The sequence below is a fragment of the Dendrobium catenatum genome, unplaced genomic scaffold (assembly GCF_001605985.2).
Source record: "Dendrobium catenatum unplaced genomic scaffold, ASM160598v2 fragScaff_scaffold_631, whole genome shotgun sequence".
Lineage (NCBI taxonomy): Eukaryota > Viridiplantae > Streptophyta > Magnoliopsida > Asparagales > Orchidaceae > Dendrobium > Dendrobium catenatum.
Genome location: NW_021319093.1, coordinates 732,848 through 758,876, shown reverse-complemented (window position 1 = coordinate 758,876; position 26,029 = coordinate 732,848). Strand labels below are relative to the sequence as shown.

The window sequence follows — 26,029 nt, the reverse complement described above, 5'->3', positions numbered from 1 at the left end:
GCCCTAGGATGAGAGAAAATAAAAGCAACAAATCAAACTAACCAAATGATAAAAACTAGCATTTCAGAAGATAGTTTTGTAGATTAGATATGAAATGGTCCCTAATACATAATATTTCTCATTTGCTAATGATCTTCTTTATCACCTCCAGATTTCCATAGCTTTCATCAAACTATGAATAGAAATGAACGACTCTGGAACAGTATATAGAATTCCTTTTTATCTGGATTCAAAAGAACCAGTTTAACCTCGAAATTTGAGGAGAAAAAAAAAATCTTGACTTGGGAACAAAAAATTCTGCTTCCCTTGCAGATTAACATGGCAGAAGGAGGCATTATTTTTGTGAAAGACTTCTCTTTAATCTAACTTTGATTCAGTTATAATTTTTTTGATGATTGCAGATAAATCCGACCATGAATTGTAAAGGGCTATGTGGTGGCTGAGGCCAGCACTGGCTATAAATACCAGCCTTGGCTTGAGAAACGAGAGCCCCCTTTTGAAGTTATCAATCGTGGCCGGGGCGGGAAAATAGCGATTCGGGGGAAAAAAACCTTACCCCCCAAGGGTTCGAAGGCGAAAACCCTAGAAACCCTAGTGGTTCCTCGTCTGCAAACCTTTACTCCTGCCACCCTCAGTTCCAATGCCGACTCTTCTTGAACAGTTCATCCACGAGGAGGAGGAGGTCGATCATCCGGTGAGGTACCTACCGATCCGTCATGTATACTCCTCCACCACTCCCTGCGTCTGCTCCAGTGGGTCTTCCAATGTTATCTCTAAAAAAGTTAGGGCGCGAAAGCTCGTCGCGGATGAAGAGGAGGAATGCACAGGGGATGAAAAGCAGCTGACTGGTCTTTTCCATGGAGGGCTTCGCTGGGGTAATGCTGAAAAGCCGATTTTTGTGTACAGCCGACGGCTTAAGAAGCCACGGGAAATGCCGGAACGGGAGGAACCTGGCAACTCTGCGGCCCCAATGGTGAAGTCTGAAATTTTTAGCGACGCGGAATCGGAGAATGATAAGGATAGAGAGATCGAAGAGAGGAACGGGGAGAAGCAGGGAAATGTTAGGAATCTAATTGGAGCTGAGGGGCATTCAGTTGGTGTTGGGAGTAGAATAAGGAATCGGAGGAGGGTAAAATTTGAGCTGCTGGGCCTTGGAGCTGTGCTTGCTGACCCGGATTGCGATGCAGCAGGTGAGACTCGAAGGAGAGGGAGCAGAAGATTGTCAAGGGTCAATCCTCCTGTGGAAAGAAAGATGTGTCGCCCTAGTCTGAACGATTCTTCTTGTTCTCGCATTGGGAAGAAATGGGTCGAGTTAGTATCAATTTTGTCCTCTCTTATTTACCTGGTTAAGAATTGTTGTTTGGAATTTCAACTGCTTCGTTTTAGTTTGTGGGCATTGAAACATGTAATGTTGAATAAAATGTATTGTTTTTTTTTGCTTTTTGTTACAGATTGGATTTTGAGGGGGCAGATCCCTATGCATTTGTTGGTCTGGCATGCAAGGCAAGTGATTCTGCTGGCAGCTAAGTTAGAAGTGCTTTCCTTTACGTCTGGTTAGTCATTTTGGGATGAATTTATCTTCAGAAGTTTTGCTGCAATGCAGGTTTTCTGGCCGCTGGATGACGGCTGGTACAAGGGCTCTGTCGTGTCCTATGATTCTGACAGCCATCGACATCATGTATGAGTTTGCTTAATGCATTTATTAATACTGATATTTGGGATTCAAATCCACTCCAATTATGATGATGATTGAAGGGTAAAGTTCTCAAATCCTAGCCATCCAAATCATTTTGGTTGTGAGATTATATATATATGTCAAAACCATAGTGGTTTTGCAAAAAAAAGTGATTTTGAAAGGATAAGAATTAATTCCAGCCATCTAAAGTGGATTCTTTTGATTGAATGGCTGGGATAGGAGAACTTTCCCTCTCTAACACCTGATATTTGCCTTTGCAGCCGTTTCTATTGAAAATTAACAATCTAGTGCTTATATTTGTTGATGAGACTTTTTCTTTCTTAATTTACTATGTTCATTTTTGCTTCGGCAATTCATTTGAATGTTACCAAAGAATGTTATGTATCGTCGTATGTTGACTTCTGTTCCATTGATCTGCTTTAAGTTGATTATTCTAGATTCATATGATTTGTAAGGTAGCAATGAGCTGCTTACCTTGATCATATTACTTTAAAAAAATAGTGGTAAGCGCTATACTGGAAATTCTATATTATCTCCTTACGTTGAAGCATTTGTAGTGCTACTTATACTTTAAAATTCAATTTCAAAGACTTGGTAAATTGTTTGATGTTTGGTTTTCTGCTGTATAATATGAGTTTAACTAATGATTGTAAAATTATAATTTGATTAGAAGTATGCTTTGAACAAATCGTATTGAGTGGGAAAATAATTACATGTAGGGCTCATTTGGTTGCCAAAAGCTGGAAAATATGTTTTTGAAATGATGTTTTAGTTTTCACTCATTTTGAGGGTGAAAATGAAAATCATTATTCACTTTGAAGGATTTTGAAGGTTTTTGCTGTGTTGAAAATTCATTTATAACTAAATCCAACCGAATGTCTAAATCTTGAAAACCAATCATTTTTTAAATACATTTTCTAATTTCAAACTATCAAATAAGCCCTTAAGAAAATAATGATTTTTCAGCATTAAATGTAAACTTAAAGATTATCATCCTCATTATTATGATCTCTATCAATATTTTGATATTTGAATGAGGGCTATTGTTCATACACGATCATAAATAACTTGGATTTGATATTTCTTTTTTTCTTTTGCTGAAATTTGCTTCCTTTTAAATATAGATTCTTTACACACATTTATATGACAAAAAAATACAGATTAAGTATAATGATGGGGATGAAGAACGCCTTATTGTTGCGAATGAGAAGATACAATTTCATGTTTCTTCTCAAGAGATTGAACGCTTGCATTTGAAGAAGAAGGAGTTCGATCATTATGAAATGCTTTCATTAGCTGTCATTTCTGAAGACTGTGATGTCCCTGAATCTGGGGATGTCGTGTGGGCAAAACTCACAGGTATCTCCTTTAGTTTGTCATATTATATTTCTTTTCCTTGTTGAATTGCCTGTGGCCTTTAAATAATCTATGTGCACATGCATTGCATTTAGCAATTGTAAATCTACCAAGGCAATCATAACAAGCCAGTTTTGTTTATATGGTGATAATGCTCCATGAATTTTCTGGCTTTTATGTTATATACTTATATGGTGAATACATGCCTGAAATGCTCACATGTTATTGTATTTAAGTTGATTTTCTTATCAGTGTGTTCAAAATTGAGCACTTTCTTACTCTTAGTGTTGGTTGTACTTAGTCACCATCTATGATGCACCGATACTTCTCCTCAAAAAGCCATGCAGCGTTCGACACAACACATATTTGACACACCTTCGACATGTTTCAGACTTGCTGAAAACATGTCTTATTAAAAAATATTAAATACAAATTGAACATGTATGTCTTACACGCGTGTCTTAAATATTTTATGATTTTTTAAAAATATAATTTCTTATATTTAATTTTTTTTTATTTTAAATATAAAATTAAATTTCTTATTTCCTATCTACAACACCAAATCAATCGACCGTACTCAATACCCCATTCATCGAATATTCTCATTTTTAATTTCTTTTTGGCGGGTTGTGACTTTGGTTTCTCAAGAATGCTTGATTTCATCTCAACATCAATGTTTGACGTTGTTACAACATCGACATTTCAAAACCATCTCAATATCAAAGTCTGACACCATCTTGACATTGAGACTTGACTCTAGAAATTTCTACACCCACAACTTGACAGCTCATCTTTGTCCAACGTTGTCTTAACATTGACGACTAATACGCTCTCAACATCGACGATAGACGTCCTCTTGACATCGACGCCCAATACTTACTATATAATATCAATGTTCGACTCTCGACAACATTGTTGTCTCCTCTCTTGATGCCTGATACACGACATCGACACCCTACTCTCAACATCATAATATTAATCATTTTTAGTATCAATTCTAGTTGGATGAATTATTATTTCTAAATTATTTTTACTATTATACTTATTTAATTTTTAGACACTACTTTTAAAATATAAAAATTATAATACAGTGTCCTATAATTTTAATAATTGACATATCCCGTGTTCGTGTCGTGTCATATCCGTGTCGCCGTGTCTGTGCATCATAGATTACCATTTTTATCGATTTGGACATTTTATAGTTGTATGTTTAGTTTTTTTAAGTTGAGTTGCTTCTTGTGTTTGTGTTGATTCTATTGAGTGATACATTCACATTAGAGCTTGTTGCTTTGGCTCTATCAGGTTAGCTTAGTCTATCTTGTACACTCATTTACTTTTATGCATGTTTGCTTAATTTTATTACATATATTCCATGTGCTTATCTTTTGGGTTTGAACTGGATGGATTTTGTATAGAATTTTAATGTGCTGGTACATACTAGTTCATCTCCCTCTTGTTGTGCCTTTAAGCTCAAAAATTTTGCTAAACAAAAGGGTTGGTTTGATGATGCTTGTTAGCTCACCTAATTGGTCAATGTAATAATGTTTTCTGGCGGGTTTCTAATAAAGGGTTCCTTTTGCTCCAAATTTAGAAATTCGACAGTGCCAACACAAGATAAGTGATTGTCTTTACTTCCAATTGTTGAACAATATATTTTTTTAATGCACAACGAATCTGCAATAATGGATTTTCATTATGTCAACTGACATGCACATTTGCAGCATATTTATTGAGGACTAAGTTAGATGTAGAAATAATTGGAAGGCAGATTCTAGACTTACAAATCATTTTGGAGACTAATTCTGGAACAGAAATATGAAATACATGTTTACGGGGAGGATCTTTAGGTTATATTTTCAACAGTTCAACTTTCACATTATTAACCAACACCCTTACCATTCTGTAGTGTTGTACCTTTTGCTTCACAAGCAGCTAACGAGTGTTACAAAATGCCCAAAGGCATGCTACTTTTTGGATATAAAAGCCTCGTTTAGTTAAAATGTGAAACTGGACTCTCTTCTATGTGTGTGCGCGTGTTAATGTTTTAGCTTTTCTTTCTCATACATACTTTGTTAGCTGACTGAGTTTTTTTGCGGGAAAAGGATGCCGGGGTGTCGAAGTTATTAGTTGCATTTTTGTAGTAGTAATTTTGGCAGATCTCCTTTTTGGAAAGTGGAACCTATGGGTTTCGAATAGCTTGCGAGCTATCCTCTTCTACCTTCTCTCTTCTAAAACTTCATCTTGGACTTCTAATCTCTTTCTTCTCTCCACAAGTTACCACTCTATTTATATCCTTCATCTCAAAAATTCTATAAGCAGTGGTGTGTCTAGAGTTCTATTACAAGTTGTAAGTTTTTTTTTTATTTGAAGTTGAGAGTAGTTTGTTTGTTTATTTGCTATGTGTCTTTGAAAGTTTATTTTTTCCTAAAGTGTCTAATGTTCTCCAACTTGTTTTGGAGCACTTGTTTGTGTTTCTTTTTTGTTCCCATCAACCTCTGAACTTTCCATATGCTACTTGAAGTTCATACTTGTTTAAAGTTTTTTATTTTCAGAAAAAATGCCTTTAAAAACCATTTTTGGTTATTAATTGGTTTCATGTTCTTGGAAGCAAACTATGTTGCATGAAATTGCGAAAACACACTTCTTTTGAGTGCTTTGTATTGTTTTCTAAGCAGGAGTGTTTCAAAAAATGGAGTTATATTTTTTGTTATTTCCTTTTATATCCATACATGTTTTTTGTTCTATTTTTTGCAAATGGGAAATAAGTAACACCATCCTGAGTCCTGACATAACTTTTTAAACAAAAAAAAAATGCAGATTAGCAATTAAGCAAGTAGATAACAACACGGAAACACAATGAATTTCAAGATGGCCAGAGCGTTCAGATAAAGTTTAAAGAAAACGAAAGGAGAACTTTGTGTGACATGCATGCATTTTTTATATACATGTAAACGTGTGTTTTGTGGATACAATGATGTTGCAAGTTTGTGTATTGTTTATATCTTAACTTCTTTGCTCGTCAGTGCATATGCTTGTGTTTATGTGCATGTACAATCAAAATTTCTTACAAACATTTAGATTACTGCTGTTCACGGCATTGATATGAATAAAAAAAATTATGCCACATCAATCTAATCTTATATGCAACCCATGTTTTTTTAGCTACCATGCATATGGACATGATTTTGAAACTTCTATCTTATGAAATCATTTGCACTGGAACCAGGTTCTCCTTTTTCGGCTTACAAGAGAACTTCTGCACATCATTGTTCTAATTGCTGATTATGTCTTAAACAGGGCATGCCGTATGGCCAGCACTGATAGTGAATGAACCATGTGCTGGTGCAAGTGTTCCGAAGCGGGAGCAGTCATTTTTTGTACAGTTTTTTGGAACACATAATTTTGCAAGGTTTTTAGCCTTCTTTTATCAACCACTTACCATATCCAACTTGTCTGAATATTATGCTCGAGTCTTCTCTTGTAATTCTGTCAAAGGCATCTCATCGTCAACAGTTTGTTTTGCGAGGAAGTCCCACCAGTCTTCTTTTACTCATCAATTTTGTTTGCTGTCTTTTGTCTGCTTTGTTCAGGGTTAATCTTAAGCAAGTTATGCCATTTGGTAAGGGCGTTCATTGTTCTCTTGATCTGAAATGCAAACAAGATAGTTTCATTCAGAGCTTGGATGAAGTGAAAATGTAAGTATTTTCTGTTTAAATTGATATATTTATTGCAATAGGAAGAAGAGAAACAAATGCTTAGGCTCAAAATAGTCCCTTGACCATCCTTAGAGTATTACATTTCTTCAATTTAATCACTTGAAGATACAAAATGATCCCAAATGTTCACTTTTAGACTAAATTAGGATCAATTTTCTATAGTCGAGGAAGTACATTGGGATTAATTTTGTCTCAATTTCTATTAGAGGGATCATCTAGGATCAAATTTGTATAATTGAGAGAATGAATTAGATAAATGTGATATTCTGAGATTAAATTGGCTACTTACAAATAGTCATGGAACTATTTTGAGTTTTTTACCACAATGGAAAGGAAGGTTTACTATATTTTATTGGTTTAATGTAGTTTTTTCCTTGGTATGATGGCATCCTTTTTTTTTTTTTGCTTTTGTAGGTTTTACAAGTCTACTTATGAAGGTTTATATTTTTAACATTTAAAAATTGGCTATAATTAATATCATGCATGTAGCCATAGGCCTGCGGTAATTAAGCAGAACCCTCCATTAATTTAACCAGCACGTCTCATGCTTTGCATGTTGTCAGTGATACATGCTCGGTACTGTTATGAAGGAGGGTGTTCACTAACCTCTTTGCAATGATGCGGGATTCGTAGGGCTGCATTTTCCATTGCTCTGCTTATGGAGTGCGCACATTTGTGGGTTTGACAATGCTGCTTTTATTGTTTTAAGTGAAGATGGAGTTTACCCTTCAGAGTTAGATGCATGAGCTTAAACATTATTTTCAAGATCATGGTTTTAGATTGAGCTGTGAGAGTTTTCTTTCAAGCACTAAGAGAGAATTTTTAAGACAATGGTTGAAACTTTTGTGGTGTTATTAGTTATGCAAGGATTGGTGAAGTGGTCTTGTAACAAACTAACCACTCGAGCATTCTTGAAGGCTCTTATAAACTACACTGCACTTTTAATCCCCCTCCGCCCCTTGATTTTTCATAGCATTTAACTTTTCAATCCTATTCTATTTTTTTATTGGATACAATTCCAAAGCACTGCATGATTCAGTTGGATTCTCTGATTTATGTTGATATCAAGAACCGAAAACTTCAGTGTTATAATAACTCTTTTTAATGACAACCTATTTTGTTAACTTGGGCTTTTCCTGATGTTTTAGCTGATCTAGTTAAAAGAAATCAACTGACACAATAGGTTGAGTTAGGCTATGCTAATATGAAAGGACAACATATATATATATATGCGCGCGTGCATTTATCTTTTTGTCATGTTTGATTGAAAGTGGGAATGGAACTGTGCAGTCAGATGATTCTAGTGATTGTGGAGGAAGAAGAGTTGAAAGTGATCTCATATGAGGATTATGAGCTAGATGTGATTGTGAGGCAGTGCAAGTGGATCAGATAGGGTTATATGATGAAGCTGGATGTAGGAATGTGATTTGGTTATGCTTTCCTTTGCTTTATGATTGCTTATAAGAACAATGTGGTAGGGTTATAAATTTGGTATCCTGACACCTTGAACTTTCAGAGCAATTATTATCTCTTCTAGGCTATTTATATTCTCTTCTTTTTGCATGTCATAGTTTTCTTTATAATAATGTCGGTTCTTCAATGTTATTTTATTAATGTGTGCCTCCTCATAATTATTACTGACAAAGATTTTATTTGTGATTGAAATGATGCGATTTGGCACAGGTACTTAAGTAATCAGCAGCTTCCAGAGAGAATGCTGCGGTTTCAGAAATCTACCGGTGTTAGTCATGGTAAGGTTGCTTCTGAAGAGAGTGAGGAAGGTGTCTCTGCATTTGTAGACCTTTCAGGGGATGAAGTAACGCAACTTGCAGATGAATGCATTTATCTACCAATTGAAATAGGAAATCTTCGTGTAACTAGTTTAGGTATTTTCTTAAATACACACTTTATTGGATCTGATTACATAATTTTCAGTTTTATAGTTTCATATAAAATGAAGTTTTATCTTTTGCTTAGTACCATTTATGTTTACCTTGTTTTACTTTCTTTGCAGGAAGGGTTGTCCAAGATTCAGCTTATTTCCATAGGAAACAGCAAGTCTGGCCTGAAGGATATACTGCTTATAGGAAATTTGCGTCTTTGATAGGTTATGATTTCTGGACTCATTTAGAATTCAATGTATTCAGCCTTGCAAGAGAACCATGCATGATTTCCTCCGTTCAATTATTTTTAGCTTCTTTTGTAAGACATGGAAACATCTAAATTCTGGTTTCTTTTTCAGATCCAAGTGTGATAGCTGTATATAAAATGGAAGTATTGAGGAATCCCAAGTCAATATCTCGGCCATTATTCAGAGTTACAACAGATGATGGAGAGCAGGTCCTGTCTACCTTAGCACAAATTTATAGTTGTGGCATGTCCTTGACTGCTTAATACTTTATATCATCTTCTGGTATTTGGGATGAAAGCCTAGTGTTTTGAAGTACAGCAACATAATGTGCTGCTAATTTCTTGGCTTTCCCTTGAGTTTTAATTCAAATAGAAAATAGGGTCAAGATTACTAGAGACGGGAGCAGGCTGTTGTGCTGATTTCTTTTCTTGAAGCTGCTGTCCTTCCCAACTTTCTTACTGGGATCATTGCAGCTTCTGTTACACTACCAAAGAAATCCTGACTGGCCCAAGTCTTGTTGCTTGATTGGCAACTACATTTGCAACTTGCATGCTCTCCAAATGAGCCACACACTTGCAGGAAGTTTCCTGGCCCACTTGTCCCAGCTTTAGTGTGGCAAAAAGGAGGGGACTGCATTGCGATATCTATCGTATTAAGTCACATGTAATTAGAAGTTTTATTCTTAATAAATATTACTTTTTACACCAGATTGACGGATCAAATCCAACTGCTTGTTGGAAGGAAGTCTATGAGCGGATAAAGTGCATGCAAGGCCATGGTTCTCTTGCTGAAGTGGAAGGATGTGATTTGCAAAAGTCGGGTACTTACATGTTTGGCTTCTCAGTTCCATTGATATCCAAGCATATTCAGGCACGTTGGGAGGTTTTACAATAAAGTGCTCGCCATCTTTTATGAAATATGCATGATTTATCTGTTTCTCCTTAGTATTCAGATATTTGGTCTAGTTATATCATGTATTGTTTTCAGCAAGTTCGCTGTTAATTCATCTTATTAAAGTTCTGGTTTGATTGGTACTGTCGCCTACCACGCTGTGATGCTTGTTGTTTATGATTGTGATATGTAGCAAGTAGTGTTGTTACGCCTGCCATTCATTTCTCTTTTTGACATGTGATTTTCAGTGATTAATGTAGGGGCTGACTATTTTAAATTTTTTTCTTCATCTATTCTTTTCCAAGCTAAAACTCTAAGCTCAGCGTTAGGAGATTGTGCCTCTTGTTATAATCATCATTAGGTAAGTTTTATCCCAACTCAGTGGTACCATAATTTTTAAACAAGTGACATCACATACTAAAAAAATAAGAAATATGGCAAGTTTTAATAAATATATGCGCTACAATGATCTGATTTCTTTTGTTGTCGTTGCAAAGTTTTTCCTTTTGCATTCTTGGTGATATTAATGTTTTGAGCGTTATGCACACTACAGTCATTGCTACGGTAGGTTATCTACTTTAAGGTTTTCCCATGGATAAAGCAGTGTTATGCATAAGACATGAATTGATGCTTGGGGGGTAGGGAGGAAGGTACTTTGAAATGGATTATTGGGAATGGGACTTGCCTTGGATTCTAAGATTCTATCAATTCATGATGGTTTGTTATTGTTGTATATAATTTATTTTCTCTTGATTGAGATAACCGTATCTAGCTATAAAGAGTCCTGATATTTCTTGGATTCATGTGGCATATTATATGAGTAGCCTATCATTAGTTAATTTGGAGCTCATCTGTTGTAGTTGTTTTTTAAAATGTGATTTTGTCGATATTCAACTGTAATATTCTGTTGAATGAATGAAAATGACTACTAAGACCTATTCTATTGACTTGTGATTGTGGTGTTATGACCCAACTCAAAGACTCGAATGTCGAGACCTGAACAGACGGTTTGACGAATTTCACTTCTTTCAATAACATGAAGCACTCAACTAAAATAAATATCTAAACTTTAATTGAAGAGCTATTAAAATGATTTTCAATTTAAACATACAAATAAAATAGTTCTTATCTGTTTTTAGTTGGAGCTCACTTGTTTGTACACATAACCTTCTCAATCAACCTTTACTTGATAAGGGATTTATATGAAAGGTTTAATTTAATGGTTGAGTTTTCAATATCAAACTTGGTTGTCAATTATTATTTTATTGTGTTATAGTAATAATGCATCATGTGTATAAATAATCATGTCGTATGATCTAAATTTTTATTTTGTAACAATAAAATATAAGTACTATAAATCTTTGATTTACATAATCATTATTTAACATGTTTTTCATTTTACTCTTGACTTTTTTATAATTCATTTATTTCAGGAACATCGTCTAAATAGTACCAATTAAGGTACTTTCATTTATATTTCTATTTTCATTTATTTTCGCATTTATCGTGCATGAATATGTTGATTCTCCCCAGCCAATATCATAGGGGACTCTTGTACTACATGCATATTTTTTTTTCATTTCATGCCATAATTCATTTTTCTCCTTTCATTTTCATTTACATATGCATAGTAATTTCATTATGAAGCTATCACATTTTTATGAACTACATCGTAACACAATCATTTGTTGTTTCTCATTTTAATGTAAAATATCATTTATTCTAATTAATTATTATTATGTGTAAGATGATGTATTAGTAAATGCACAGAATCGAAATAAACTGTAAATGCTATATTGTAAAGCATAATCACCCACTTTGTTTTCTTTGCGAAGGTTGAAACTGTCACCTCTATGTTTTTTAAAATTTAAATTAGTCTTTGTTAGAATACAGCCTAACTATAAGAACGTAATCATTTCTGTTTCTGTAGGTAGTTTAGAACTATATTTATAATTAAATTCAAATTAAATTTTCATTAACAAATTAACCCTTATCTAATCTTTTCCTGAGATTACTTGCTTGCAGTACTTTTTCCTCGATTATACTACTTAATTCTTCCATTGTTGAGCACAACATCAACAATATTAATTACATTGAAATTTATCTTGAAACAGTCAAACGTTGTCAAAGAAACTTTGAACTCCTTGATGTCATCAAAAGGTAAGGCAAGATGCATCGAACTTTGTCAAAGATAACATCGGTCGCCTCGAATGTCAAATTTCTCCCAAATTATTAAGCTACATTTACTCTTGCATTGCCTATCCATTATATTTCATGAAAAGATCGAAATGAAGCATAAATAAATTATTTTGATTACATCTGATTACTCTTCTTCTTTGTTGCACAAGATTGTACAATTTCACCCATCCTCATCTTCTTTACTGCCAAACATCATTTCAAAATTTAATAATTTACCTTGAAAGTTATAAATATCTCTTTTCACCAAATAAAATTGTCTTACCTTATATGTCTTCTTCTTTTTCTTTGAGCAGGTTTCAAATCTCTACTTTCACCTCCTACAACTGTTTGAAATGACCCTTCCTTCCTTTTCCTCTTTCAAGTAGAACATAATACAAAAGTTCATTATTTTTTCGTCTCCGATTTCGCTGAATGTGTCAATTAATTGTCAGCTTTCCATTATAGTAGATATTTTGAATTTAATGGTGACATGAATATTTACAGGACATTCTAGCTTATTTCTTTTTAATTATTTCTTTTTTTAGGTATGCTAGATTATGTAAATCATTTATTCGTGTCAATGCAAATCCTCTGAACTTTTTACATTAATATCTTGTAATGTTTCCTTGACTTAAAAGAAGTTGATGTTTTGTTATTTGATTTTTATTTGTAGATCACATGTAATTAGTTGTAAGCATTGATATCCATGCTTAGCCGTATCTTTTTTTCCTTCTAAATCTTACGATCAGCATCAACATGTTATATTTCTTTTCAGTGTAGGTCAGGCTTGAAGAATGGTGAAAGTCTACCTGCTGGCTATAGAGCTGTTCGAATTGATTGGAAAGATCTTGACAGGTGTAATGTTTGCCATATGGATGAGGTAGGTGATAAAATTTTTTTTCTTCATTTTTTTCACATTTTTTCATTACTATGATGTGCATTGATTCAATATATGTATTTATGTTATGTATAACATGGGTTGTTTCCTTCTAACTTTGCTGCCGTTTTCAGGAATATGAGGAAAATCTCTTCTTGCAGTGTGATAAATGTCGTATGATGGTATAAAGTTTGATTTGCCTGATTTTTGTGTTTAAGGTTGTCAGTTTGCTTTTACATGATTCCTCTTTGTAATTCTTAACCATTTCAGGTCCATGCCAGATGCTATGGTGAGTTAGGACCCATGGATGGGGAGTTATGGCACTGTAAGTTATGTCGTAATGGGGCACCTAGATCTTCTCCGCTATGCTGTCTCTGCCCTGTCATAGGTTTTTTTCTGACCTTCAGTTTGCAATACTTATGCTCTTTGCCTCTTTGTTTTGCATATATGACTTCCACTAATGTTTCTTTGGAATCAGGTGGCGCAATGAAACCTACAACTGATGGTCAATGGGCCCACCTGGCTTGTGCTATATGGATTCCTGGTTTGTCAGAAAAATCTTAGTATGATTTGAAGTTTGATGTAAAAATTGATTGGCGCTTTGCCATTAATATGGTGTAGTCTCCCCTTCAGAAACTTGCTTATCTGACGTGAAGAAAATGGAACCTATTGATGGGATAGACAGAATACATAAGGTTATCACTACTTTATTGATTCGCTGTGGTTGTAATATGGCAATCAACTATTTTTCCAGATTATCTTTCAGATTATCTTTGTTATATAACTTATCCAAAACCCTTAAACTTGGCAGGATAGGTGGAAACTTTTGTGTAGCATCTGCCATGTAACTTATGGGGCTTGCATCCAGGTAAGCATGAAGTATACCTTGCCTCATCATAATTCTATGTTTATTTATTTCCTGTAGTAGCAGAAAAGTTTTTTGCTCTTCAAAAAGAATTCATAATTTTTTTCTTTCATCCAAATAGTTTCAACTTTATTCACGAAGTTCTTTTTTGTTTCGTTTTGTTCGCTATAGTTTATTTAGTCTGCATTCTTGTTATGAAATTTTGATAGAAGTAATTTATGTCTGTGACAGTGTTCTAACAATACTTGCTGCATTGCATATCATCCTCTCTGTGCCCGTGCTGCTGGTTATTGTGTTGAGGTAGCTCTTTATTTGGCCTCTTTTTGTGTATCTTTCTTCCCAGTCCCATTGATTACCCTTTTTGGTAATGTCACGATTGTGATAAAATAAACTTGCTTGACTGCACCATTAATTTATATTTTCAGCTAGAAGATGAGAACAAAATTCATTTGATGTCGCTTGATGATGATGATGATGATCAATGTGTTCGTCTAGTTTCATTTTGCAAGAAGCATAGCCAGCCATCTAGTGAGCGTACGCCCATTGATGAGGGTCTAACATTGCTTGAAAAACGTGATTCCTGCCATGTCCCTATATCCAATCTTTCTGGTTGTGCAAGAACAGGTATATTCTTCTAGGCTGTTAGATTTTAATCTGTACAAGACTTGTTTTTTTTCGAATCTGCTCCCAAGTGCTTAAGTTGCAAGAAGAAAAATTTTGAGTTGTTGTTCTCCATTTATTTTAATTCAAAAATACATCTTGTAAGTTTCTGTACCTAAAAGTATCCTTCATCTACTAGCATTTTTTCAATTTATAATTTTCTATTATGTAGTTTAAGTCAGCCTTTTTAATTGGTTGTTGTGCTGCTTTCTTTTCAGAGCCTTATAATTTTGAAAGAAGAAGAGGACAAAAAGCTCCACAAATCCTTGCTGCCTCTTCAAACAAACGATCATATGTTGAGAACCGGCCTTATCTTGTGACTGGTTATTGCCAAAATGGCCTTCCATCTGGCATTTCAAGCAACAAATCTATGCAAACAATTTGTTCATCTGGTGATCTAAGAATGAAAAGTCAACCTGAAACTTCTGTAAAAGTTTCTTCAATGTCTGAGAAGTATGAAAACATGAAGTCAACTTTTAGAATACGATTAGCATTTGGTAAGTTCTGTTTTTTCTCCTTATTCAGAATTGTTCTTAAATTTACAATTTAGTAGCTATAGTGATTGCATTCTTTTGAAAGCAATGCCAATTGGAATTGCCTCTGTAATGTAAATCTTCAAACTAACCAACAAATTTTTATTCTTTGCTCAATCATGCGTGAATTCTTGATCGGTATGCTCTTCAGTTGTTCTTTTATCACCTTTTTACATGTAGGATGGTGGATGCAGCCATTACTCTGATCATTCAATTTACATGCACAGCTGACAAATTTTAATAGTTGGAAGAAGATTGTTTTAGATAGATGCTGCTGCATTTGCATTTGCTTGATAAAAAACTGTTTTTTTATCTCAAGTGTTATTTAATTTTTTAACTTTCTTTGCTTTAAAGGGTGTATACCCTGTGAAAGGTTTACTTCATTAACGTCAATTACAACCCATAAAAAAATAATAAAAAGGAAGGATTTATGAGGCCAGTCGTGAAATACTGGGATAAGATGCATAATCTTCTCTTGAAATTCAAAGGTAAATTTTTTCATGCTGAAAGGAATGAAAGAACAGGGTGATACACTGTGATGGAAATTAAAGATCTTTTTGAGTTGCATCCATCATTTTTAAAAACATAAAGTGAGAAGTTTTCTAATGAATTGGGGAAATTTCAAGGGTGGTAGTACGCGGCTAATGATTCTCTTCCCTCTTGGAGAAACTCCAAATAAACATTTCCTAAACTGTGTTTTTTTAACTTATCTTTTTTTTTTTTTCATTGTACTAGATTCTTCGATGCAATTATGTCTACCATGTGTGGAACATCTCTATGCAAGATAAATCAATGAATGGGATGATATTTGTTAGATGTTGGTTTTTATTTGACATGTTAATTCTATTTTTACTTTAAGTCTTTGTTTTTAGGCTATTTTACTTTTTGACCCTTTGGGTTGTTTTGTATAAATAGGAGTAACTTGTATTGCTTAAAAAAAGAGAAAAGGTGAATGAAGAATAGAATCGGTTCTTTTTCCTTCTAAAAACCGTGAGTTCTCCTCTATCCCTCTCTTCCTCTATTTTTCTCATCTCTCTCGGTGGAAGCAGCAGAGAGCTGTTGGCTCTTGCTCCTTGGCAGGGAAGGAAGAAGGCTGCAGTGGAACTGCCAAGGGGGACTGACAGTGAAGGAGGAAGGTGTTGTTGTTGGACAAGGAGGAAAGGAATCAGTGGTGGATTCAATTCAAAACAACAAGGTAGGAATTCAAAATCTCTTCCTTCAAGGTTTTCAAAAATAGGTATCAAAGCTTGGTCAAGATAGATCAAGGGGAAGGCGGATTGTGTTTCTTGAAATCAAGAGAAGGAAATTCCATCCAAGAGGTGGAGTTTCTTGGTTGTTTTGTGGATAGCAGATGGAGGAGAAGGTGACCGGCAGTGGAAGCTTTTTAGGTTGTTCTTTTTGGACAACAGGTGGAGGAGAAGAAGGTAACCGGTGGTGGAAGCCTTTTATGGGCTCTTTTCTATGGATAACAATTGGACCGTAGTGTTGCCGCAACATTCTTGAAGGGAAGATATCCATGGCTAAGTTTGTAATTGAGAAATTTATAGGTCTCAATGATTTTAACCAATGGAGGTTGAAGATGAGGGCTCTTTTAGTCCATCAAGGTCTTGATGCAGCCTTATCAGAGGAAGGGATCTTGGGGATAGAAGAAAGATTACGCAGAGATGTGCTTAATAAGGCACATAGTGCAATCCTTTTGAGCCTAGAAGATGAAGTTCTAAGGGTTGATAAAGGAATGACTATAGAGATTTGGGCAAATTTGGGATCTCTATATCTCAAAAACTCTCTAGCCTATAGGTTTTATCTCAAGAAGAAGTTATACACCTTGTTAATGTATGAATATAAGCTCTTGAAGGCGCACTTGGATGAATTCAATTGGATTATTTTGGATTTGAAAAGCATAAGATTGAAGATGAAGATCAAGCATTCATTCTACTAAGCTTATTACCTTTTAGGTTTGAGCATTTTGTGGACATGTTGTATGGGAAGGAGACTCTTGCTATGACCAAAGTCAAGGCTCTGCTCAACTCCAATGAGATTCAAAGGGGGGTTGAGGTGAAGCATGAAGAGGCGATTGATGCCCTTGCTGTGAGAGGTAGACCCAAGAAGTGGGAGTCCAAAGCTAAGAAACATGTTAGATCCAAGTCTAAAGGCAAGATGAAGTGCTTCTTTTGTCACAAGGAAGGACAGGTTGAAAAGATAATCCTCGAAATTGAAGACCAAACATCAAGATAAAGAAAAGAGTAGTCGAGATACCTCATGTGTGGAGGAAGGGCATGAAAGTTCAGATGCCCTTGTAATATCAAATATTGAGCCTAGCAAGGAGTCGATACTTGATTCCAGGTGCTCGTACCACATGTAATCGTGGGTGGTTTGAAGAGTTGGGAAAGAGAAGGAAGGAGGTTTGGTGTACTTAGGAAACAAAAAATCATGCTAGATCCAAGGGCAAGGCAACATTCGATTGATGCTCTATGATGGATAGGAGATGATTCTCAAGCAAGTGAGATATATATATCAAAACTTAAAAGAAATCCAATTTCTTTGGGAGTATATGACAAAAATGGCTACTCATTTAAGTGCAATGGAGGAAGTCTCAAGGTGTGCAAGGGTTCACTTGTTATATTCAAAGGTGTGAGGATGAATAGTGTATGCATATTGCAAGGCAAAACATTGATTGGTGGACAAGCTAGCTTGACTATATTATTGCATCAAAGGTTGGGAGATATGTTAGCCAAAGAGGAATGGATGAGTTGCACAAGCAAGGTGCATTTGGGAGCTTGATGCCCAATGAAATTGACTTTTGTGAGCTTTGCGTAGTTGGCAAAGCAAGTAGGCTGAAATTTTCGAATGCAAGACATGATTCTAAGAGAGTTTCGGATTATGTACATGCTGATTTTTGGGGTCAACCAAGCATGCGTCTCATGGAGGAGCAATATACTTTCTTTCTCTAATTGATGATTATTCTAAAAAGCTTTGGGTTTTCTTTTTAAAAAGCAAGAATGAAGCCTTGGATAAGTTCAATGAATGGAAGGTTCTTGTGGAGAATCATGTAGGGAAGAAGATTAAAAAGATTAGAACTGATAATGGATTGGAATTTTGCTCCAATGAGTTAAAGGAATTTTGTAAGGTGCATGTAATAGCATGATACCTAACTGTGAGACACTCCTCAACATAATGGGTTGGTCGAAAGGTTCAATAGGACCATTCTGTAGAGGGTGGGGTGTATGTTGGACAATGCAAAGCTTCCTAAGTCATTTTGTGCAAAGGTAGTTAGCACAACTACATTCCTTATCAATATGTGTCCTTCAAGTGTAATTGACTTCAAAACTTCTCAAGAGATATGGAGTAGACAAGTAGCATGTTACAAGGAGTTGAGAATGTTTGGAAGTCAATTACACTTGAAGCTCTCTTAGAGTGTTTGGAAGTCAATTACAATGATAGCGTTTGGATGTCAAAACCACATTCTTACATGGAGATTTGGAGGAGACTATGGAACAACAGAAGGTTCCCCACAACTCACCATCCAAGAGCTATCTAAGAGAGTCCTATTCTCTCTCATTTACTATTGCTCTTATAGAAGCTTTCTTTTAGTAAGCTTAGGTGTGAGGCTTGACTTAACAAGTTGCTGGTTTGGCTGATACCTTCTTCCAATGAGTTGCAAGTCGCGACTTCCTTGCCTTTGTCGTCAAGGGATGATGGGTTGTGGGGTAGCATTTATTTGAGAGGTTCATGTGAGGCATGGGGAGTCTTTGTGCGGGAAATGATTCGACGGGGAATGAAATGTGAGAGGGATTCAAAGTTTTTTTTACCTAAATTGTAATATTAAGGAAAGAATATTTATCATCATCATTATCATCATCATCATAAAAGTTTCGTCACTCGTGCAAATTAATTCGTGTCCTTAGTGCTTGGGCAACTTTTCTAATTTTCGTCCATGTAGCGACCTGAACAACGTGAGTGTTTATTTAAGCTGTTTTTGTTGTTTTGAATGCATTGGCTTAGTGAGTGCAAGAGACTAGGGGGGTTGATGAGGAGAACATGTGTGAGAGAGATGAAGCGGGAGAGTATGAGAGAGAAGTATAGTTTGTAGAAGGATGGTGGGTCGTGGGGTAGCATTGATTTGAGAGGAAAGGTTCATATGAGGGATGGGGAGTCATGGTGCTGCACGATTCAACATGGAATGAAATGGGAAAGGGATTAGAGAGTTTTTTTTCTTAATAGTAATAATAAGAAAATAATATTTTTTTTATTATTATTTTTCATAAAATTTTCGTTGCTCGTGCAAATCAAAGTCATGTCCTCACCTAGTGCATGGGCTACTTTTTCATTTTTCATCCATGTGGTTGAGTATTTATTTAAGCTGTTTTTGTCTCGAACGCATTGGCTCAATGTGTTTCGTGAATGAATGTTTTTTGGCCGATTTGACTTTTGGTTGACACATTTCAAATAGCATTTGCATGTTGCATTTTCATGTACCATATTTGCCTTGGTTGAGTCAACCTAGAATTGGTTATTGAGGTAAACATCATTTAACATATACAGCAAAGCAAATTATCTTTTTTCATGTGTCAATACAACTGTTTTTTCGAATCATAATTTTTTTTATAAATTCATTTATTTAAAGCAAATGTTTATATATTGATGTAGAACGAAGTGGAGGGGGGTAATAAAAAAAATTAAATATCTGAAATTCAATTTCAGATTTCTCTTAATTAAGGGATTTGAATTTGAAATTCAAATAAGATGAAGGGAAGGATAAATAGGTGATTAATTGTTCCCCTAATTGAATTCCTTAATAAGGAAGGAAATAATTAAAATTAGGGAGAGATGGGGCCGGCCATATTGGGAGGGAGGAGAAATGTCCACATATAATGTATGTGGACCATAGTATTAAATGTGATGGGGTAATTAAATCTAAAATTAATTTCAGATTTGAGAAATTTGAGGGGTTTCCTAAATGAGAGTTGGTTTAATTAGAAAGCTTTTGGAATTCAAATTATTATGAATTTGAATTCAAATTCTTTCCAAATAACAAGAGGCTAAATAAGGAAATAACTTATGGGGATTTAATTTGGGATCTAATGAGAAGTGAGAGGGAGGTCGACAGTTAAGGAAGGATATAATGGGTGAAATTAATGGGGAGAGGGGAATTGGGAGGGAATTTAAAACTTCCTAAATCATGATTCTAAATTAGGAAAAGGGTAATTAAATTAAATCTAATTTAAAATCAAATTAGACTTAAATTTAGGAACTTTTCTAATTTAGCTTAAGTTAATTTTAGGAAAGTATTTGAAATTCATATATTTAATTCTTACCCCAAATTAGGTAGGCTAATTTTGGTAGGTATTAATGTTGATTGAAATCATCATTAAGAGGAAAAAAGGGATGGGGGTGGCTGGCGGCTAGGAGGATGGGAGGAGATGGGGTGGCCGACTAGGAGGTGGTGGTGGAGTGGTTTATGACCGGCGGTTGATATGGATAAATTGGATGATGCTTGTGGCTATAGAGTGGTTTGTGGGAGAATCGGCCGGTGCAAGTGGGGGATTTTGGCCGGCGGTCAAGGGAGGAGGGGAAAAGGATTTAGGGAAAGAAAGATACAACCGTGAGCCCGGACACATCCTGCAGCTGACGGGTAATACATTGCCCTTCTCCAAGGGACTTCAAGCCACGAGCCCGGACCCATCCTGCGGCTGGTGGGAACTCTGTTTCCCTCCCATAGGAATCTCACCCAAGTTCTCTCCAAAAAACACAAGTGCAAACAAAATTTTATTAATAATCCATCATTACATTACATAAGCAAGGGCCTCTATATATAGGCCTAAGAAATTAAAACAAGACACATATGCCCCTAGGGCTTACATAGGACGACCATCTTAAGTAAGAGTAAAATGAAAAATTCATAATAAAAATAAAATTACAAATAACAAATTAAGATAAGGTGGAATGATTTCGGCCGTCGATCATCGTCTCCTCCTTTGAAAATCTTCATGATCGGATGTCCGCATCATATATATGTTTAAATCTTTATTGCTGGTTGGATCTTGATGTTATTATTTAGTTTCTTAGGATATTGTTTATGATAGTTCTTTTATTTTGCTAGCAAATTGCCTTTTATGCATTCTAACTCCGATTTGATATTACTAGGGAAATCAAGAATCCATGGATTTGGCGTTTTTGCTAAGCTTCCACACAGGGCTGGAGATATGGTATACCCGAGAAAGCATATTTGTGATCTATTTTGATACTTGATTATTTTATTTTTTTATTTTTGCACTCACAGATTTTGTCGCAGGTCATTGAATATTCTGGTGAACTTGTCCGACCATCAATTGCGGATATAAGGGAACATTGCATATACAATTCACTAGTGGTAAGCGGATATTTTTTTCCATTGGACGCGCTATTCATTTCTTTATGAACTTTTCCCATTGGATGTCAGCGATAGTCGGGTTGGCAAGTTTTCTTTTGTTTTTTTTTTCTTTATAATCTTTCCTGCTGCATTTTGTCAAGTAGTATGCCTCTTAGTTTCTTCTTACTATACCTCTGACAAATGAGCTTGATACTTCTTTTTCTCATGGAGATATTTACCATTAATAAGTAACAAATTAGTTCGTTGAGTTTCAAGCTATTTCTTACTTGTCACGTGTGGAGGTATTTTAGATCAAGAGAATCCTCCCAGAAAGTCCTTGCTCTTTTAAGTAGTATCTTCTCGTGCATTTCACTAGATTTTATATCGGAACAGCTCTCTTCCTCATCAAACTCTTGTATTTGCTCCTATGAGTGGTAAATGACTTGACATGGATATGATGCTGTTGGGATAGTGGTTTTCTGCAAATAAATGGATCAATGGTGTACTACAAAATGAATAGCACCTTATTTTAATTTTTAAACCAAGCCATATGATCTACTTAAATACTTGTTCATGATCAGTTCATGCATTTACATTTAGTGGATGCAAACGATTTTTTTTAATGTTTAAAATAATTTAAGCATTTAAAAAGATGCTACGTGAGTGAAGTAGTATGTTGGTTCCTATTTATAAGAATAAAGGTGATGCACAAGAGTGCGACTTATAGAAGAATTAAGTTGGTATGTCATACATTGAGATTAAGGGAGAGAGTAATTGAGCATAGGTTATTATGTGATGCTAATGTTTCTCAAATAAGTTTGGATTCATGTCGGGTAGGTCTACTATTGAAGCTATATATTTGTTGAGAGTTTTGATGGAAAAATGAGGATCCTTATATGATATTTATTGATTTCGAGAAAGCATATGATAAAATTCTAATAGAATTTCTTTGGAGAGTTCTAGGAAAGAAAAGAGTTAATAATTCTTATATTCAAGTTGTTAAGGTTATGTATGCAGGAGCTATTACTTGAGTATAAGTTGTTTGACCAAGCATTTTCCTATTTCTGTTGGATTACATGAAGAATCAGTTTTAAGCCCATGTCTTTTTGCTTTAGTCATGGATGTTCTTTCTAGACATTTGGAAGGGAATGTACCTTGGTGTATGCTTTTGGCTGATGATATTCTTTTTGTTAATAAGAATGGAGAGGGAGTTAAAGGAAAACTTGAATTATGGTGGTCAACCTAAGAGTTTGAAGGTTTTTGTTTCAGTAGATTTAAAACCTAAACATGGAGTGTAATTTTAATACTAATAGATGAGTGATGGGATTTTGACATTGAGTGATCAAGTCATTAAAAAGAGTGCACTTTTTAAATACTTTAGGTTTGTTGTTCAATGTGAGATGGTGAAATAGATGGTGATATTATTAGTAGAGTTCAAAATGAATGGTTGAAGTGAGAGAATGCATTAGGCTTGTTCTGTTATAAAAAAGTACGCCTTTAACTTAAGTGAAAATTTTATAAGATGGTGGTGAGACCTGCAATTTTTATGACTCACAATATTGGCCATTAAAAGAAGAGCACAAAATCAAGTTAAGTGTTGTAGAGATGAGAATGCTCAAGTGAATGAATGGTTTTACACTTAGTGATAGAATCAAAACGTGCCTAAACGCTAAAAAGGTTGGAGTAGCTCCATTGGTGGCTAAATTAGAGAGAGCGCCTTAGTTGGCTCGGTCGCATAAAATGTCAGCCTTACGATGACCCGATTAGGAGAGTAGATGTATTAGATCCTCCCATGTTAAGAAAAGTAGAATTATACCTAAAAAGACTTATTTAGAAAGTATTTGAAATAACATTTTTTATTAGATTTAAATGAGAATTTGGCTATAATGGAGAAAAATAATTCAAGTAGCTAACCCCACATAGTGGGATAAATGTTTTAGTGAGTTACCATTTTTTGGACGATTTTCGCACATTTAAAAGCCACCATAGATTTAAGACAAACACCTGCGTTGGATTGTTCTTAAACCTTGTAATAGGTCTCAACGCATTGTCATTTTAACATATACAGTTATCAATTTTGATACTTCTATCCAAATTTAAAATGATTGCTCAACTTTCGAGCATTACAAAAGATTTTAGTCCCCATTTCATAGTAATTCATCAGATGGAAACAAAACTATCAGGCTCATTGAATAAATTAAAGTATTAAACCTTAGTCTTTGAGCTGCTTTATTTATAGGGCAAGGTTGTATGAGCCATATTTTGAGCCAATTTTGATATCTGAGTCTTAAGTCCCTTATCCAAGAATGCCAACGCAAATGTTATAAGCTTTGATCTTCAAGGTAACTAGCAAATATATTGGTAAGCCTCATCATATTTAATTTCTGGTGTTCCAATTGTTGTCAACCTCAAAATCTATCTACAGTCTAACTAGCTCCTATGCTAATAAACTCACCAATCAAAACCAAAATTCACATGCATTCACACTAGTTTGTTTGGGATACTCAATAGGAGGCAACCAATAGTTGCTAATTAGATTCCTTGGACTTGATAGCTTATGACTCTCTAATATTGATAGACTAGATCCTTGGTATTTTGGATATGGCCTAAATTTGAGTACTGATCAAGTCTATCTCCATTCGTCCAATCATCCCCGCCCCCCACCTTGTCGAGAGTAATATTTGCCCCTAGAATGTTTAGACCTCATGTTTAAATAAATCCTAGTTTATTTTGAACATTGGAGAAATATGATTAAATGAAATATATCACATTAAAAGAATGAACTCCTAATTTTACAGAGAGGTTTAGTATTTTTTTGGTGAACTATAAGGATTTCATTTTTGAAAATTTTGGCATGATAATATTTTTTTAGGATCTTTGATCTCCCTACACATCCAATTTTCTCTCCTTCAAGCTAGGATCATCAACCACCAATAGATATTGTGGGATTGTTTGGTTTGGTGTTTTCTTTGATGTAATGCTATTTTTTATTATCTCATGCTAAAAAAGGATTTAGTTTATTTTTGTCTTTCACATTGAGACAAGATTGGGGAAATTTAGATGCAAACCAAATTAGATGCTATCTTGATAACTTAATCTTAACGGCCAAAGAGAAAAAAAGAGGTAAAAAAGGTGATAGCCATCATTGTTTAAAATGTGCAAAATGAGGCTCGCCTTGAGGCACACCTCAGCGCAATTCCAATGAAAAATGTCTAGAGGCTTACTCAATTTTTTTCTATAAGGCTTACGACTCAACTTGGCTGAGTCTTGCCTTGAGGCGCGCCTCGTCTCCCTAGCGTGAGGCTTACATGTCACCCTATTTATGTTTTTTCATTAAAACTTATCTAAATTCTATGCAAAAGCCTCAAACAAATCTCGCATTCATGCACCCCAGAACCGCAAAAACTTCAGCTCGATTTGTCTTGATCTCCAGCCCACCATTTTTGCCACAACTACCATCATCTTAGCCATCATAAGGAATCACTTGAAAGCTAGATACCAACACCACCTCTACTAAAATGTTTTGAGTATTATCTGATCTGTATGTTAATAAAAAATATTTATGAAAGAGAAAGATGTCTGCAGTGGATGAAGAAGCAGATTTGGAGTCATTAGACTTCACAGTATGAGGCATGAGAGAGATCAATTTGTTATAATGACGACTTAAATAAAGATCCCCTCAGTGATGACAATACATATATTTTCTAAGTTTTTGTCAACTATTTAAGATTTCTTTATGAATTAAATATGGATAAGTAGGGAATTGAGAAAGAATGAATTTGGAGTTAAACTTGATGTTATATGATACTTTTATGCAATTTTTTGCATTTAATATTATTTTGCTCTTGTAATATTTAAATTTTAATTCTATTTCACATAATTTATCATTTGTCACTTTATATATTGTTCACTTTTTTGTTTTATATGTATGTCAATTTTTCACTCCATAGTTCAATGGAAAGTTAATGTCATCATCCTGACATATTATTTGGTTATTATATAAAAAATTACTTTTAACCTTTATTTTGTTGTAATGCAATTTTTTTATTTTGAGACTTACGCCTCAAAACGCCTTGAGGCTTATGCCCCACCTCATGAACAAAAAAACGCCTTAATACCCGATTGCGCAATTTTAAACCTTGATCATCATTATGAATGATCTAAATAACATTTAATTCTTTAAGCAAATTAACATTAAATCAAATGAGTTATATTTTATAGATATTATTGTTGTCTTGGTAATAATAATCTAAATAACGTTGAACCATGTTTCTAAAACTTGATCTTAAAGGAAAGGTGATTTGCCAATTCCCACCCATTTAGAGTTTTCTAAATAATAAGACTAGCTTTTAACTAATTGTAATAAGACTATAGTATCATCAAATACATCCCGTCTAAAGAAATTTTGATATAATACCATTTTTCTGTTCTAATTGTAATATTTATCTATGATTTAAAAGTTCATTATAGCATCCAATGTGAAATATATTTACTATGGTAATTATAAAAAAATTGTAGACCACTGTTATCCTCTAAAATTAAGTTAGCTATGACAGTTTTGGAATCTGCTAGTTGCAGATATTGCCCTTCATCTTGAGTTTCATCAATTTGACTGCAATTGGATCTATTACATGTTTCTGTCAGTAGTTGCATGATTGGTTTGGAATAATATTAAATGCTATTATTCCCAGTAGTGTATGAAATGTTCTTTTCTCTCTGATGTAAGATTAAGCTGCCATGACATGGTTGAATATTTGATATTTGTCTTAAGAATAGT

At 34.7% G+C, this 26,029-nt stretch overlaps 1 protein-coding gene across 1 annotated transcript in view; it reads left to right on the top strand.

The window, feature by feature from the left end:
- The first annotated feature begins 255 nt into the window (after window positions 1-255).
- Window positions 256-26,029, top strand: part of LOC110096723 (histone-lysine N-methyltransferase TRX1) — a 38,085-nt gene continuing 12,311 nt past the window's right edge. The window contains exons 1-21 of the mRNA XM_020822784.2: window positions 256-1,311; window positions 1,452-1,503; window positions 1,604-1,678; window positions 2,857-3,055; window positions 6,350-6,461; window positions 6,643-6,747; window positions 8,452-8,654; window positions 8,783-8,875; window positions 9,011-9,108; window positions 9,608-9,769; window positions 12,744-12,848; window positions 12,980-13,027; window positions 13,116-13,233; window positions 13,324-13,389; window positions 13,479-13,540; window positions 13,657-13,713; window positions 13,942-14,010; window positions 14,136-14,334; window positions 14,589-14,867; window positions 21,048-21,109; window positions 21,196-21,273. Coding sequence (XP_020678443.1) covers window positions 641-1,311; window positions 1,452-1,503; window positions 1,604-1,678; window positions 2,857-3,055; window positions 6,350-6,461; window positions 6,643-6,747; window positions 8,452-8,654; window positions 8,783-8,875; window positions 9,011-9,108; window positions 9,608-9,769; window positions 12,744-12,848; window positions 12,980-13,027; window positions 13,116-13,233; window positions 13,324-13,389; window positions 13,479-13,540; window positions 13,657-13,713; window positions 13,942-14,010; window positions 14,136-14,334; window positions 14,589-14,867; window positions 21,048-21,109; window positions 21,196-21,273 — 2,913 coding nt within the window. The 5' untranslated portion in view covers window positions 256-640. The remainder of the gene's footprint in view (window positions 1,312-1,451; window positions 1,504-1,603; window positions 1,679-2,856; window positions 3,056-6,349; window positions 6,462-6,642; window positions 6,748-8,451; window positions 8,655-8,782; window positions 8,876-9,010; window positions 9,109-9,607; window positions 9,770-12,743; window positions 12,849-12,979; window positions 13,028-13,115; window positions 13,234-13,323; window positions 13,390-13,478; window positions 13,541-13,656; window positions 13,714-13,941; window positions 14,011-14,135; window positions 14,335-14,588; window positions 14,868-21,047; window positions 21,110-21,195; window positions 21,274-26,029) is intronic.